Source organism: Lemur catta, chromosome 8 (assembly GCF_020740605.2).
Source record: "Lemur catta isolate mLemCat1 chromosome 8, mLemCat1.pri, whole genome shotgun sequence".
Classification (NCBI taxonomy): domain Eukaryota; kingdom Metazoa; phylum Chordata; class Mammalia; order Primates; family Lemuridae; genus Lemur; species Lemur catta.
Window position 1 is genome coordinate 25334331 of NC_059135.1, and position 16497 is coordinate 25350827.

The window sequence follows — 16497 nt, forward strand, 5'->3', positions numbered from 1 at the left end:
TCCGTACTGTTCTATATCCTGGTTGTTTTCACCTAAATGAGCTGTAGCTTGTTAGTACCTCTCTTTAAATGTGTCATTAGCCTTGATTGTTTAGGGAAGAGTAAAATGAGGAAAACCAAACTCAACGGAAATATTGTCACCACAATTTAGAAATAACCCCATGACACATTGGAAAGTGTTTACTGGTGGTTGGGTATATGATTTGGTAGTGGTTATTTCTTAGAAAGTATGTATCATGGGTTGGTATTAGTAGCATGCCTTACTGGAGTTTATTGGAGTTAATGGTCTCTCAGAGAACATAAATAAAATGTGGTCTGTCTATGGCTTCCTAAAGATAGTGGATAGAGGAGAGTAAGTTGAAGAATAGTGGAAAATGTACTTGCTTGACTCAAAAAACAGCCAGGATGATTTCTATCCCTTTACTAAGAAAAAAACTCCACTCTTACAAAGAGTAAACCTGATTTTTCTGTTCACCTTCTGCAGTTGAATGCAAAGATAATATACATTAATTGTTTTTTTAAATGCAAAGTAACAGACTTGTTCCTCTGACCTGTTCCCCTTCCTAGAATTAACTGCTGTTATATTTATTTCTAAAACATTGTGGGATTGTTTCATGATGTTTAAAAAACACATCGATTTTTATCTCCAGTATTATGTATAGCTTCATTTTTTACAAATGACATGATTATGTTCTTTGTAGTCTTTTATTTTTGTATTACCAACCAGTACTACCTACTCACCTAGACACTATAATTTCTTTCTAGGTATGATTTACTACTTTTCTCTCAGATGTTATTTTTATGTAAAATTATAATTTTAACTATGTATTCATTGGAAAGAAAGTATCCAGCTATTTCCAGTTATTTTCAGCTATTTACAAATTAAATGTAATCTTTAATTTTTTTTCTTATATCAAAATCGGCATGTATATGTATATGCGTTAATGAGAGAGAAGTAAAGGCAGATGTTATCTTGTTAGTGTGTGAAATGCTGAAGTGTTTGAAGCCCCTGGGTCTTAGTTAAGTGAGGAGGGATCCAACCGACCTTGGGTTCCAGACTCATGGATGTGTGTCCACCAACAGGTCGGTAGCTGTGGGAGGCAGGCAGATGCCAGACACCGGAGCTTGCTGGGTGCAGCTGTCGAGTGGAGAGAGCACATGCCTCACTGAGAACAAGCAGCCCCTACACAGGGTCAGGATAATCATCATGTTGGAATTCAGGCCTAGCTTTGCTAGATCTTCTGATTTTTCAAAAGAAGCCAAAAATCTGGATTTTTATGTGAAATCTCCCAATTTTTAAGTTGGCTCATTTTTTTTAAAAACACTGTGAGTTGTTTTGGGGAAAAAAAAAAATCCACAGGCTGAAAATGGCCCCCAGACTGCTAAATTGCAGCTTCTTTATATTATACATACCAGCAGCAAAAGAACCCACGTTTCCACATTGGCTATGTGTTCTTGGGGGAGATGATGAAAAATCTATCCCATCAATTCATCAAAGAAAAAGATATTACTGAATTTACAACATAAACTTATGTGTTCATATTTACTATGTATATTTTCAATCTATTTTGGAAAAACTGTAACACTTTTCTTACGTTACACCATAACTATAAAGTTGGTCTGTGAAAATAGGGTTCCCCATTTGTTTGTCCCCATCCCCCTATACCATGCTATAAATAAAGAGGAATACAAAAGAAATTTCAGCATCTTCATTTTCCAACCTCCAGTGGTTAAACCAGAAAGTTCTTTTGGAGCAAAAATACTACGTCTTTTCTTCCTCAGAGTTGCTGAGAAATTATAATTAGAGGTTTTCCTGTTGTGTAAAGGAAAGGAATTCCTTTGCTTTCCTGTGCCTGCAAGACTTCTGTTCTCAATGTGTTTGCTTCACTGTCCAATTTCTCTTTCTGCAGGTGATAGAGGGAAAGCTGGCTCCATTCTTGGGCAAGGTCATTAAATTTGCCACTGCACATGTGTACAGCTGCAGTCTTTGTAGCCAGAAGGGGTTCATCTGCGAAATCTGTAACAATGGAGAGATCCTCTACCCTTTTGAGGATATTTCAACAAGCAGGTACAGTCTTATAAAAAGAATATCTGAATATGTCGCATGCAGTCTTATTTGGGCAGATCACACCAACTTTTAGTCAAGTACTGTATCTGTCTGTCTCTTACCCTGGATTAGGTTTCTTTTTTTCCTGGAGAACATTTTTTACCCTTTGGTTTCCTATATTTATTTTCAACCCTTACCTTTATCCAGAATGAGATAACAGAGTTGCAAAGAAACATCACCTAACTCTGCCTTATTAGGTAACAAAGAGTGTTCAGATTCATTTTTAGAATGAAGATTGGGGAGGAAGAATCTTCACCACCTTTTCAGGGCCAAGTGATAGGCAATGGAAATTACAGCCTCAGAGGAGTGCCAAAACTGGCCCGAGGGTTAGGAGAAAAACTGGAGATGCTGGTGAACAGCTGTCTGCCTTACCACATGCTTCTTTCTGCAGTAGCAAGGAAAGTTTTAGGGTCCAAAGGAGACAAAAGTGGGAGTTTATGTGGGATGATTATTCTAACCAAAGTAATATTTGAACATCATCACATCCATTGATTGATGGGTGATTTTTTTCCCCCATAACATGAGATTAGAGTTTTTACTGTTGCTTTTCTTGAATCACAAAATGATACATATCACTTTTCCTTTCATTCCCAAAGCATAATAGAAATACACGGTCTGTGTGTGTGTGTGTGTGTGTGTGTGTGTGTGTGTGTGTGCGTGCGCACTGGCTTCTTTGGGCATGAATGTCATGGCCCATTTCCCACCCTGCAGGGCTCACTTACACTGTGGTTCAGAACAGAAGGTGAGGCATGTCGCCAGGGAGAGTTGAAGCATGTAGGGTAGAGCTAAGACATTAAGAGCTGACTCAGCCCTTTTGGCCTCTTCTTAAACCTAAAGACTATTTGTAAACATTCAGAAACTCGGGTTGGCCCCACACACAGAAAAACAGACACATAGATGCAGACATGCAGACACACACATACACACACACAGAGTCCAGCCTCCAGTTTCCTGAGTACAAATACCTAGCTCATAGCCTAGAGATTAGATACCTCTTAAAAATGCACACAACATAAACCCTTGTACACAGATATTCATAGCAGCAGTATTCACAATAGCTAAGAAGTGGGAACAACCTGAGTATCTATCAGCTAATGAGTGGATAAACAAAATGTGGCATATCCAGACAATGGAATATTATTCGGCCATAAAAAGGAATAAAATGCTGATACATGCTACAACATGTATTAACTTTGAAAACATGCTAAGTGTAAGAAGCCAGACACACAAAAACCACATATTTTATGACTCTAATTATATGAAATATCCAAAATAGGCAAATCCATAGAGACAGAAAGTATTAATAGATTAGTGTTTGTCTGGAACTTAGGGGAAGGAAGAAAGAAGTAACTACTAATAGGTACAGGTTTCTCTTTGGGGTGATAAAAATTTTCTAGAATTAGATTGTGTTGATAGTTGCATGATCTTGTGACTACACTAAAAGTCAGTGAATTGTATATTTTAAAAGGATGAATTTTATGGCATGTGAATTATATTGCATTGAAAATGTTTAATAAGAAATTAAATTTAAAAATGTTTCCAACTGAATAGATCATATACTGGGCTACCAAACAAGTCTCAATAAATTTTAAAAGACTGAAGCTCTACCAAATATGTTCTCTCGCACATTCAACTAAAGATCCACAGTGTAAAAAAATCTGGGAAACCCTAAAACATTTGGAAATTAAACAACACACTCCTTTGACTCATGGGTCAAAGAAGAAATCACAAGTGAAATTTTTTGAATATTTTGAAATGAATGAAAATGAAATATAAAATATATGAAATACAGCTAAATGTACTTAAAGTGACATTTATAGCTATATAAACACCTATGTCAGGAAAGAAGAAAGTGCTCACATCAATAACCTAAAATTCCACCTTAAGAAACTAGATAGAGAAGAGCAAATTAAACCCAAAGCAAGCAGAAGAAAGGAGTGACTAAGGATTAGAACAGATATCAGTGAAATAGAAAACAGAAAAACCACAAGTTGATTCTTTTGAAACATCAAAAAAGTTAAAAGAGAAGACACAAATTGCCAAAATGAGAAATGAAAAAGGGTACAGAAATTAAAAGAATTATAAAGGAGTATGATAAATAAATCTATGACAAAGAATTATAAAGGAGTATGATAAATAAATCTATGACAACAAAGGGACAATTTAGATGAAATGGGCAAATTTCGAGAAAGACTAACTACCAAAACTGACCCAAGAAGAAACAGAGCCGGGCACAGTGGTATGTGCCTGTCGTCCCAGCTACTTTGGAGGCTGAGGTGGGAAGATGGCTTGCACTTAGGAGTTTGAGTCCAGCCTGGGCAACATAGTGAGACCCTGTCTCTAAAAAAAAAAAAAAAGAAGAAGAAGAAATAGAAATATGAATAGTCCTATAACAAGTAAAGAAATTGAATTAGTAATTTTAAATCTTCCCATGAGGCCGGGCGCGGTGGCTCACGCCTGTAATCCTAGCTCTGGGAGGCCGAGGCGGGTGGATCGCTCGAGGTCAGGAGTTCGAGACCAGCCTGAGCAAGAGTGAGACCCCGTCTCTACCAAAAATAGAAAGAAATTATCTGGCCAACTAAAAATATATATACAAAAAAATTAGCCGGGCATGGTGGCTCATGCCTGTAGTCCCAGCTACTCGGGAGGCTGAGGCAGTAGGATCGCTTAAGCCCAGGAGTCTGAGGTTGCTGTGAGCTAGGCTGATGCCACGGCACTCACTCTAGCCTGGGCAACAAAGTGAGACTCTGTCTCAAAAAAAAAAAAATAAATAAATAAATAAATAAATAAATAAATAAATAAATAAATCTTCCCATGATAAAAGCCAGGTGGCTTCACCAGTGAATTTTATGGAATAGTTAAAGAAATAATAAAATCTTTCACACAAGGATTAAGAGGAGTCAATTCTCCAAAAAGATGTAACAATTCTAAATGTGTATGAACAGAAAGTTGAAATATGTAAGGCAAAAACTGATAGAACTGAAAGGAGAAATCGACAAGTTCACTATTAGGGACTTCAACACCCTTCTTCTATCCATAACTGACAGATCCAGCAGGCAGAAAATCAGTAAATATAGTTAAAAACTGAACAATGTTATCAATCAACTGGATCTAATTGACATCCATAGACTACTTCACCAAACAACAACAGAGTACACATTCTTCTCAACCTTACATGGGACATTTACCAAGGGGAGAACACATTCAGGGCCATAAAACATATCTGAACAAATTTAAAAGAATAGAAATCATGCAAAGTATGCTCTCAGACCATAATAAAATTAAACTAGAAATCAATGACAGAAAGATACCTGGAAGATCCCAAAATATTTGGAAATTGAACAAAGTACTTCTAAATAACATGAGTTGATAACTTATGTTCACACAAAAACATGCACGTGACTGTGGCAGCTTTATGCATTATTGCCAAAAACTGGAAGCCGCCAAGATGTCCTTCAATAGGTGAATGGATAAACAAAATGTGGTAGAGCCATACAATGGAATATTATTCAGCAATAAAACAGATGAGCTATTTAGCCACAAAAAGACGGAGGAAACTTAAATGCATATTGCAGGCCGGGTGCAGTGGCTCATGCCTATAATCTTAGCACTCTGGGAGGCTGAGACAGGAGAATTGCTTGAGCTTAGGAGTTTGAGAACAGCTTGAGCAAGAGTAAGACCCTGTCTCTACTAAAAATAGAAAATTTAGCCAACGGGTGGTGCATGCCTGTAGTTCCAGCTACTCAGGTGGCTGAGGCAGGAGGATCGCTTGAGCCTAGGAGTTTGAGGTTTCTGTGAGCTGTGATGACGCCACTGCATTCTACCTGTGGTGACAGAGCGAGACTCCGTCTAAAAAAAAAGCATATTGCAAGTAAAAAAAGCCATTCTGAAAAGGCTACATACTATATGATTCCAACTATATGACATTCTGGAAAAGACAAAACTATACAGACAGTAAAAAGATCAGTGGCTGCCCAGGGATTCAGGGACTGGGGAGGGATGACTACATGACGCACAGGAGATTTTTAGGGCAGTGAAACTATTTTGTATAATACTCTAGTGGTGCATACATGACATCATGCATTTATCAGAACCCTTAGAACTATACAACACAGTGAACCTTAATTTAAACGGTGGACTTCAGTTAATAATGATGTGTCAGTATTGGTTCAATAATTGTAGCAAGCATAGCACACTAATGCAACATGGTAATAGGGAAAATGCAGCAAGTGTGGGGGAGGGGATATGGGAACTCTACTCAATTTTTCTGTAAACCTAAAACTGTTCTAAAAAAATAAAGTCTGCTAAAATAAAAAATTCATCCAGCTGAACAGTTGACTCTATGATCAAAGCTGAACAGACAATTATTTATTGGAATAATGTTAGAGTTGCCACAATAGTACAGAGAGTTCCCATATACACACACAACCAGTTTCCTCTATTATTAATGTCTTACCTTAGCGTGGTACAGTTGTCACAATTAATTAACCAAGCGCAATACATTCTTAGATAGAGTCCATTGTTTTTTTTTTTTCAGATTTCCTTAGTTTTTACCTAATACCATTTTTCTGTTTCCCGATACCACATTATGTTTAGTTTTCTTTCACCTCTCCCTAGCTATTCTGACAGTTTCTCAGACTTGACTTGTTTTTGATGACCTTGATGGTTTGACGAATACTTGTCAAGTATTTCATAGAATCCCCCTGTTGGGATATGCCTGATATTTTTCTTATGATTAGACTGGGTTTTATGGGTTTGAGGAAGAAGGCCATGGAAGTAAAGTGCCACTTTCATCACATTGTATCACGGGTACATACTATCAACATGACTCATCACTGAAGTGTTTGTGTCATGTTTCTCTGCTGTAAAGTTACTCTTCTTCCCCCCCTTTCCATACTGTACTCTTTAGAAGAAAGTCACTATGTGCAGCCCACACTTAAGGAGCGGGGAGTTATGTTCCGCCCCCTTAGGAGCAAAGTATGTACAAAATTATTTGGAATCCTTCTGCATGGGAGATTTGGCTCTTCTTCCCCATTTATTTATTTTTTCAATTGTTTATTCATATCAGTATGGACTTGGGTATAGTTATATTTTATTTTGGGTTATAGTCCAATACTACTTTAGTTTATTGCTCCAACTGTTCCAGCTTCGGCCATTCAAGCTCTCGGTTGGCTCTTTTGTCCTTTTGACATACCCCAATTATAATATCAGGTTTTTGTTTGGGGGTTTGTTTTTTGTTTTTGTTTTGTTTTTTCTTTAGCACTTTCTTCCTTTCTGGCACTACTAGATGCTCCAGACTGATCATATATTTCCTGCCCTAATCCTAGAAGCAGCCATCTGTCTAAGGAGCCCTGGTTCCTTTTATTAGAGAATGATATTAGGAACCAAGATCTGGACACTGGGTTTTGCATACATTTTTAAAGCCCTCAGTTCCTGGACTTATCCCTTAGCTGGGGCAGAGGTGCTGCCCTCTGACTGCAGATGAGAATCTCTGGTGAAACTTGGTTTTTTGAAATCCCGGAAACTGTATCTTTAAAGACTTCATATGATTATGAGTCGCCGCCAGAAAAAAGAATCACTCTTCTAAGGTAGTTGTGGTCATGGTTAGAGGTGCTGGATTCTCACCAAAATGACGATATTAGCACATCTGTGGGTTCCTAGGGGCCTTTACCCAGTCGGAAGGACCGTGTGGCTGTTTAGATTCCTGTTTCTTCCTTGGTCAGTGCAGTTCTCTACCCTTGCACGAATGTCTGAGTCACAGGGAACCTTGACCAGCTTTCCTGGAATTCCAGCTTGCTAAGACTTTTCAGGAACCTGTTGAGCTTTCTCCTGGTGTTCAGTTTCCAGTTAAACACTGGGAGTGGTTTATACAAGTCTATGGGAAAAGGCAAGAAGGAACACTAATAAAAAAAATTATTAAAGGAAAATTTTAGTCAGAAATACCAAATTGCTGATTCAAAACATGTCCATAGAGATGTGTTGAATAAATAAATGTGACAAATAAAAATATATTTGAATAGTGAAGTAAATTTTAAAATCTGTGTGTAACTGAAATCATTATGGATTAAATAGTATGATGCCTGGGATTTGCTTCAAAATAATCTGATAATGGGGTAGAGGCATGGATATAGATAAAGGAGATTACCAAATATTGATAATTGTGGCAGCTAGGTGATAGGTACACAGGGATTTATGATACTATTCTGTCTACTTTTTAATGTGTTTGAAATTTTTCATAATAAAACATGTTGAAAAATCTGTATGCAAAAATCTTAGAAAAGGGATATTTGGTAAATTAGTCAACACATATCCTTGACCACCCTGCTTAATTCAGCACCTCTGTGTCCTCACAAATATATTAAATATCCTTTCAGATCCATATGTCATTTGAATAGCATAATTACAATTCAGTAAAAAATACTTCACAAGCACAAGAACTGTTCTTTCAGTAAGTGATTTACTGAGTGTATCACATGTACATTGGGCTAGATTCTGGAGACACACAGTGAACTCAGCAAGTCCTTACTCACAAATAGTTCAGTCTAGTAAGGGACAGACAAGCCATTAGGCAGTTCTATGAAAGGGTGGTAGGAGCACAGTAGAGGAGGTGGACCTGGAGCTCCAAGAAGGGCTCCGTCCTCCCTAGGAGCAGTGTGCATTGTGAGTGAGAAAAGTTGTTCCACAATTTCTAACAATATTAAGGAGGCCGGGTGTGGTGGCTCACGCCTGTAATCCTAGCACTCTGGGAGGCCGAGGCGGGAGGATCACTCGAGGTCAGGAGTTTGAGACCAGCCTGAGCAAGAGTGAGACCCCGTCTCTACTGAAAATAGAAAAAATTAGCCAGGCGTGGTGGCGTGTGCCTGTAATCCCAGCTACTCAGGAGGCTGAGGCAGGAGGATCACTTGAGAACAGGAGTTTGAGGTTGCTGTGAGCTAGGCTGACGCCACGGTACTCTAGCCCAGGCAATAGAGCGAGACTCTGTCTTAAAAAAAAATAAGAAGAAAATAAAAATAGTAGGGAGCTTTATGTTGAAATCTAAAGCACTGATTAATGTACTTCAGGATTTGAATATACTCAGTTTTAGCATACTTATTTGATTATGATCATATATAAAACACCGGTCAACTGTTTTAGACTTTCTCTTCTTTATTAAATTAATCATTATGCAGGTGGAAGTGTCATGAATATGTAATTTGAAAATATACCCCTAGTATTAATTTCTAGGACCCCATCTCTGGCAGATGCAGAGAATGTGCTGGGATTGTGGGAGAATGGCACTAATATTTACTAGTAGTAGAGCCAGCAATTTACATATCTCATCATTTAATTCTTCTTCCAGTCCTCTGAGGAAATAGTGTTACCTCCATTTTAATAATGAGGAAACCCAGGTTCAGAGGAGGCAATTAACTTGGCCCAAGAGATAAGGCCAGAACTTGAACCCAAATACATCTGACTCAAATCCATGCTTTTTTTCATTATATATCACTACTACTTCTGTACCTATAGTCTTCAAACCATTTTGCAATATATCCCTTAAAATTAATTTTAAAAAATTATGTACCTCTGTCATTAAAGAAACCGCCCCTAAAACTGCTATTTTGAATTGTCCCTTAATTTACTACCTTGCGAGTTTTTACGTTTGGAGCAGTGAGCCATGATGGTTAGATTGGAGTGAGGGAAAGATATGCCTTTCTTTTGTAAAAAGGCCAAAAGATTGTTGTGAAGGGGAGTGGAGAAGGGGGCTACAGCAGAGCTTCCACCGGTGTGCATTCTTAGGATGTTCAGGGCGGGGAACGGGGACGTATGAAGCTGAGGATCTGCCTTAATCAGGCTTCGGTAGGCAAACCCCAGCCTGGTGCACCACACCAACCTCCCCTCCATTCAGAAGATAACACTGCCGGCTTTACCTTGAGATACGCTTTCTTCTCAAACACAAATTAAGTACAGACTTTTCTTGAACCTAAAGAGGAAAACCCTAAAATCCAAATTGCAAGATTTTAAATAGAAGATCCTGAATTGTAAAATTGCTTTGCTTAAGCCTAATCCAGCATTTACCCTCCTAGAGGACTGTAAGGAAAGCACAGCTTTAGGAGAGAGAAACATTTTGATAAAACAATGATAAAATTGCACATCCTAAAGAAATAGAAATGACACAACATGCCCTCCTTGATTGATAATAAGAAATAAGGGCTCTAACTTTTAAGAATTATAAGTCAGAAGATTAGGCTGACACTGCTCTAAGATTAAGGGAAAACAATGAATATAAAGGCAAAAAAAGTCCTGTAAATCCACAAAATGACCCAGGACTTAGATTTTTTTATTTTAAATCCTTAAGTTGTCTCCTATGCAGCTTTCTTTCTGACATCTCTACACATCACTAATCTTCTCTTGTTATTAAGAACACCTTCCTAATGCTAAGAAGACCATCCTGCTTTCAACAATTTTTTGAAGATGCCATTTCTGAATCTTGAAATGCTTTGAGATCACAAGTACATAAACACTTCATCTCAAAAACACCCAGCATGCATTTTAACATGGGACTTAGCAAATGAACCAGCTATCATAAATTAGTTCCATCCTTTCTGTCCTGATCCATTTAGCTTTGCTAATTTTTTTTCATGTGACATGCAAGTCATCCCCACAGGTTTTCCAATATGGAAAATGTTGCACCTCAGGACTTTATGACTCCCGTGCCATTTGGGGCTGTATTTAGATGTGGGTATTCTATAAAAAGATGATACTTAACACTGAGTTTGGTATCCTCCATATAATAGGCATTTGCTATGGTTTGTATGGTTTGTCCCAACCAAAACTCATGTTGAGGCTTGGTTCCCAGTATGGTGGTATTGGGAGGTGGTGCCTTTAAGAGATGATTAGGTCATTAAGATGGATTAGTCCTGGAGGGAATGGGTTAGTTCCCTCAAAAGGGGATTGTCATAAAGCTAAGTTGCCTGTAGTGTTTGGTCTTTTTCACACATCCCCACCTCCCCTTCCACTTCACTGCCATGTTGTGAGGTAGTACAAGATCAATGCCATACTTCTTGGGCCTCCTAGCCTCCAGAATTGTGAGCCAAATAAAACTTTTTTTCTTTTTAAGTTTCTCAGTCTTGGGTGTTTTGTTTTAACAACACAAACAGACTAAGACAGCATTCAATAAATACTTACTGTTTGGTTCAGCTCACCCAGGTATATATGCGTTCATAATTACACTGACAAAGATCTTTAATTAATTAATTAATTAATTAAGGCAAATTAAAATACTTCCAAAGATAGAGGAGCATAGCAAAAGTCTAAAATAACACTACAGCTTTATATAAATATGTAAGATTGAAGCCATCAACCTACCATTTAAGGTTATTTCTCTGGTGGGAGCATGGGCCACCCCTGCTCAACAATATTCCCTTGCCCTGGGGAAGGCATCAGAGGAGGTGTTCTTCCTGTGTTAGTGGGGCATCTGCAGCTCAGTGCTTTCCCTTCTAAAAGGGTTGCTTTTTTAAAGCACCAAGGTTTGGAAGTACAGACTGAGCACTGTTTGCCTGTTTATTTGTATACAAATAATTGACCACTCCATCCCCACCTCCAAGAAATAATGATGGCATGCAGGACATTGAACTTATTAACTCCAAACTCTTGCCAGTTGAGTTAACATACTCTGCTATTTCCTCAGGTTATCTTACAGAAAAAGAAGGCCTCCCCCAGGAACTTAGTCCAAGCCCCATTGCTTTCATCCATCTGGCCAAACTCCAGAAATGTCCAGCTTGTACTCAAGAACATAGAGACTCCTCCCAACACACCTGACTTTTTGAATTGGTCTTTGTCATTTTGCATTTCATTGCACTCCATACCAGCCTGCCCCTGAGGACCTAGACGTGTTGGGGCATGGATTTTTTTCTCTGCATTGGTACCTTCTGCCCTTCTTTAAGCTTCATGTACACATGAGGCTTTAAATATCTAATTGTAGTCAAATCTTATAAAGGCTTGTTTAAAAAGAAAGAATCTACTTTATTATAAAGTACAGAATTACTTCTTCCCAGGAAGATGCTGAGATGCATAATTTTTCTCAGCACAACTTGAACAGTCCATCAGGAGCTGTGTTTTCTGTTGCCCTGTTTCCCTTTGATTTGCCCACGTTAGCACAACTCTGGAGAGGCTGAATGTGGAGATGGTTTTGCCTAAAGTTGTCACTTACATGCCAAAATAGCCATCAAACTCTAGATTTACCAGCAACCTTACAAAGACTCTTCATTTTTCTGGGGAGCCTGTTGTAGTTTGTCACTTTTTGAAGGAGAATTTCATGTAAAGTGTTTAGGCAGGAATTTTTTGGTGGGGAAGGGGGGAATTGGAACAAAACTCTGGAGGAGGAGAGAGAAGCGCTGCCCAGAAGCTGGTTCTTTCACTGTGGCTTCCTATTTGTTCAGCCCTCATTTTTTGTGAGTCCTTGCACAAACAGACTGAATACCTGGATTATGCCCTCATCTGGACTCAAATACACATACATTACATACTCTTTTCTCACTAATCAGCCTGACACATTCCTTTGTTTGTAAATGGTTCCAAAACAAACACTGTCAGTGCACCTAATTAGCAGGTTTGTGGGCTGCATTTGGCAGCCTTGTTACATCCTGTTCAACAATAGGGAACAACAGCCTTGGCTAGGTTGGGCTTAAGGGAGGGCACAGCTTCCCGCAATGTATATATACGATTTTTTAATGATATTTCCTTTCTGTGGCTTTTCTTGGGAAGCAGCCACTCAGTGAGTATTGTAATGAGATGTGGGATCCTAGAAACAGCTCAAGGAAATTTGGACTCCTCTTTGTAGGCACCTTTTCTGAAGAACTATTTGTTTCCATCTGCTTATTGTTCTTGTCTCACTCTGGTATTGAAGAGGAGCATTTTGAGGAACTTTCTCAGTGGTCCTCTAACACTGATGGTGGAGGACAAGACTCCTACTTATGTTTTAGGATTATAAACTAACAGAGATGGAAGGGACTGTGGGGACCATCTAGACTAGGCAAACCTGAAGCCTAGAGAGCTCACATGTTTTATACATGGCAGCAGCAGAGTGCTAACTTCCCAGATGGAATTCCACCCTTCTTAGGCTATGAGACTGCCCACTCTTAAATGTATTTATTGTGTCGATGATGATTTTCCTTGATAAAAACTCTTCAGCACAATGCTAGTTCTTTTGGATTTTAAACTTTGGTCAAAGAGTAACTTGGTAAATATCATCTCACCTTGGCCTGGTGGCTTCTATATTCATGTGTCAAAATATTTCAGAATGTCTGTTAACACAGACAAGACTTTTGTGAAACCCTCAGGGCTAACCTGACCTTTTATGCCATCAAGCCATTTGATAAATACAGTACATTTATAAACACAGTCCTAGCTGGTAAGGCCGCCATTGTGTTTTGAGGCCATTTGGTCACTTGAATAGATGACTGTCCTCTCCACCTAGACACATTTCTTACTAAGCTTCTTGTTAGGTATCTGGTTAATATTGTGTTAATCATCTTATCTTTAAGCATTTCAGACAATCTAATTTTTTATTGTTTAGCAGAGGAAATAGTCATCATTAACTCATATTTTAACTTTCTAACTGTAAAATTAATTGATATTCATTATAGAAGTTTGAAAAGTACCCAAAAGTAAAGAAAAAATCTTTACCTGTTTATTTTTTCCTACATATCTGTATGCATACATATCTTTTTAAATAAAATTTGGATCATACTGAATATATAATTTTATATCCATTTTATCACATTATATCAGAACCAGGAAAATAGTCACATTAAATGTATAAACTTTTGTTGATGGGTTACTTTTATAGGAAAAAAGTTTCATTGGCTCTAAAATCATTAAGATCCATTTAATAAGTAGAGGTAGGCTAGTCCATGGGAAGATCACTGGACTAGGAATAAAGAAGTCTAGATGTCATTCCTAACTCTGCCACTAACTTGCTGTGAGACCTTTGACAAGCCACCACTACCCACCAGGCATATGGCACTGTTTTAAGCTTTTATTGACAAAAGGGTTAAGATCTTTGCTTCAATTGTATTGCCTAGCATTTTCTATTTGTCTGTTTGATAGTTTGTCATGATGTTTTCAGTGAAATTGACTGATTTTGATACTATTTACCCAAAGAGATTAAGACACAAATTCAAACTGTGATTCAGTCCACCATTTTGAAATAATGTAAGCTCCATGAGGAATTGGGCTTTTCATATTTTGCTCACTGCTCCATCTAGAACAACACACAGTAACTGCTCAAAAAATAATTCATGAATAGAGAGCGTTATTTTAATTTTGCCAATCTGTAGTTAGTAACATATTTTTTTTCCTTTTAAATGGTTTATAAACTGATTTTAGGGAAATTGTTATTTAAGTGGACATTACCAAGATATGTGATTTTATTGAGTGACGGCTAACATTCTATCATATGTTAGAGGTAGATATGTTTTACTGTGTCAAGGGAGACTTTACTGTCAGGAGAGAAATGATGTCAAAAATTTGAGCTCTGCTAAGCTAACTTAGATAATTTAATTTTCAAAACATTTTTTTAGGTGATTTTTTTAGCATGTGCTTTTTTCTTCCCCATAGTACTGTAAATAAGTAACCTGAATACACAATAGGGAAGAGAAGGAGTATTTACCTTTCCATACAAAAAATGTTGACTTTTCAGACTGAGCAGTATGTTCTGAAATGAACTGTTTCATGCTTTAGAATTACAAAAGGGACAATAATATCTTGGTTTTGTCTGTATATGTTTATGATATTTTGAGACTTTTCCATATAACTAATTACAGGAGTACACATAGTGATTTCTTACTAAATTTGTCTTTAAAAATTCTTTTTTGTTTTAATTTCAGAATCTAATACATATTATCATATATTTATTAAACCCCCACAGTATTCTGAATATTAAGCCACTCAACAATGCTGCATCAGGAAATATCTTCCCATATTTCTACAGCTACCATTAATAATTACCTCTTCAGTTCCTGATGCTTCTAAAACACTTGAAATAGAGATAAAGGTCCACGTTAACACTCTGTACAAAAGTTGCTGTTTGGACTAAATTGTACCAAAGCAGAGAAAGTGTGTAGAGCCAGCAGGGAATTGAGCAATCATCTGCTCACAACCCCCCTCCAGCCCCAACCAGAATCCTCATCCAACACCATACTTGTAGCTACTGGGAGATCCAGGCTGCTGAATACCAGTGCGGTATCATTTCTGCCTGACCCTGTTGTCAGAGCACTAGCTCTGAAATCTGGGGGACCCACAACCATCCAGGGTGCTAAAAGACTCTACCACCTACCCTTAACTAGTCTCACTTCTAGTGGTCCGTGTGTTGTTGGGGGGGGGGGTCCTTACTACCACAATTAATAGGAAGAATTTTGTAGCCTTTTGATAAGAAAACAGGGGAATGTAGCATTAAAAAGTAGTAATTCATGTGAAAAACAAATGTGTGAATTGTCATTTTGCAAAATCAATAACATAATAGACTAACTTACAAATAATGAAGCTGATTCAAAGACTGCCTTGTAAATATTGGAAACCACTAACTTGAACTGATTTAACTTAAACTGAAAGTTCTAGTTTGGTCTAGAGAGTTGGGAGGTTGAAGTGTCTTAAAGCCATGTTTTAAGAAGAGAGTTAACCTCCACTTTTTTTCTAGAAAAGGAATCCTTGATGGCAAATAGAAAGGAAATTTAAGATAAAAGATTTGGTGGCAAAGCAGTTTATATCAATGATTGGAAAGAAAATCTGCAAATTCTAGAATGAAAAGAGAGCAACAAGTTTCCCCTGGCATCAGGGAAGACACAGGAGTGGGGAGGAGAGCACAGGTGGAACGGGCTGAGCGGGCCTGAGCTAACCTCTGGGGCCAGCTCGGTTTCCGGCAGTACCTGAAAGAATCACCAGCTCAGGGGTCTAGGGACAGAAGTGATGTGAATGTCAAAGCAGCAAGCAAGAGAGATGACTTTTCCCTTCAGTTCCCCTGAGCATATTTGAGATACGCTATTTAAAAGTCAGAGAGAGACCTAGTTAGGGCAACCTTAATACTTCGACAGTACCTAAGAGCATTATTCAAGCCTCCTTCTCCCGGGCTAACTCCCCCTGAACCTTTCTTACCTCAGTGTTTTTCACGGAGGGTTCTGGAGAGCTTGCTCAGGCCACCACTCAGAGACAATGAAAAGAAAAGGCTGAGTTCTTAGCACAGTTCTTTGCTTTAGCCTAAGGTAGAGGCTCATGTTGGCTTCCTCCAGTGAGCGACTGGGGTGTATTGCTCCCTTTGAGAGATTCCTTTGTTGAAATTACTACCATTTAGCCTTTTCTACACTATTCCTATCTTGTGAGTATACATGGTGTTGAAAACAATAAGGTTTTCAGCGA

The 16497-nt window shown here is 38.1% G+C and overlaps 1 protein-coding gene across 3 annotated transcripts in view; it reads left to right on the forward strand.

The window, feature by feature from the left end:
* PLEKHM3 (pleckstrin homology domain containing M3) overlaps positions 1-16497 on the forward strand; it is a 164761-nt gene that overhangs the window by 136876 nt on the left and 11388 nt on the right. For all 3 annotated transcript variants that reach the window (XM_045560225.1, XM_045560227.1, XM_045560226.1), the window contains exon 7: positions 1910-2067. In XM_045560225.1, the coding sequence (XP_045416181.1) occupies positions 1910-2067 (158 nt within the window). The remainder of the gene's footprint in view (positions 1-1909; positions 2068-16497) is intronic.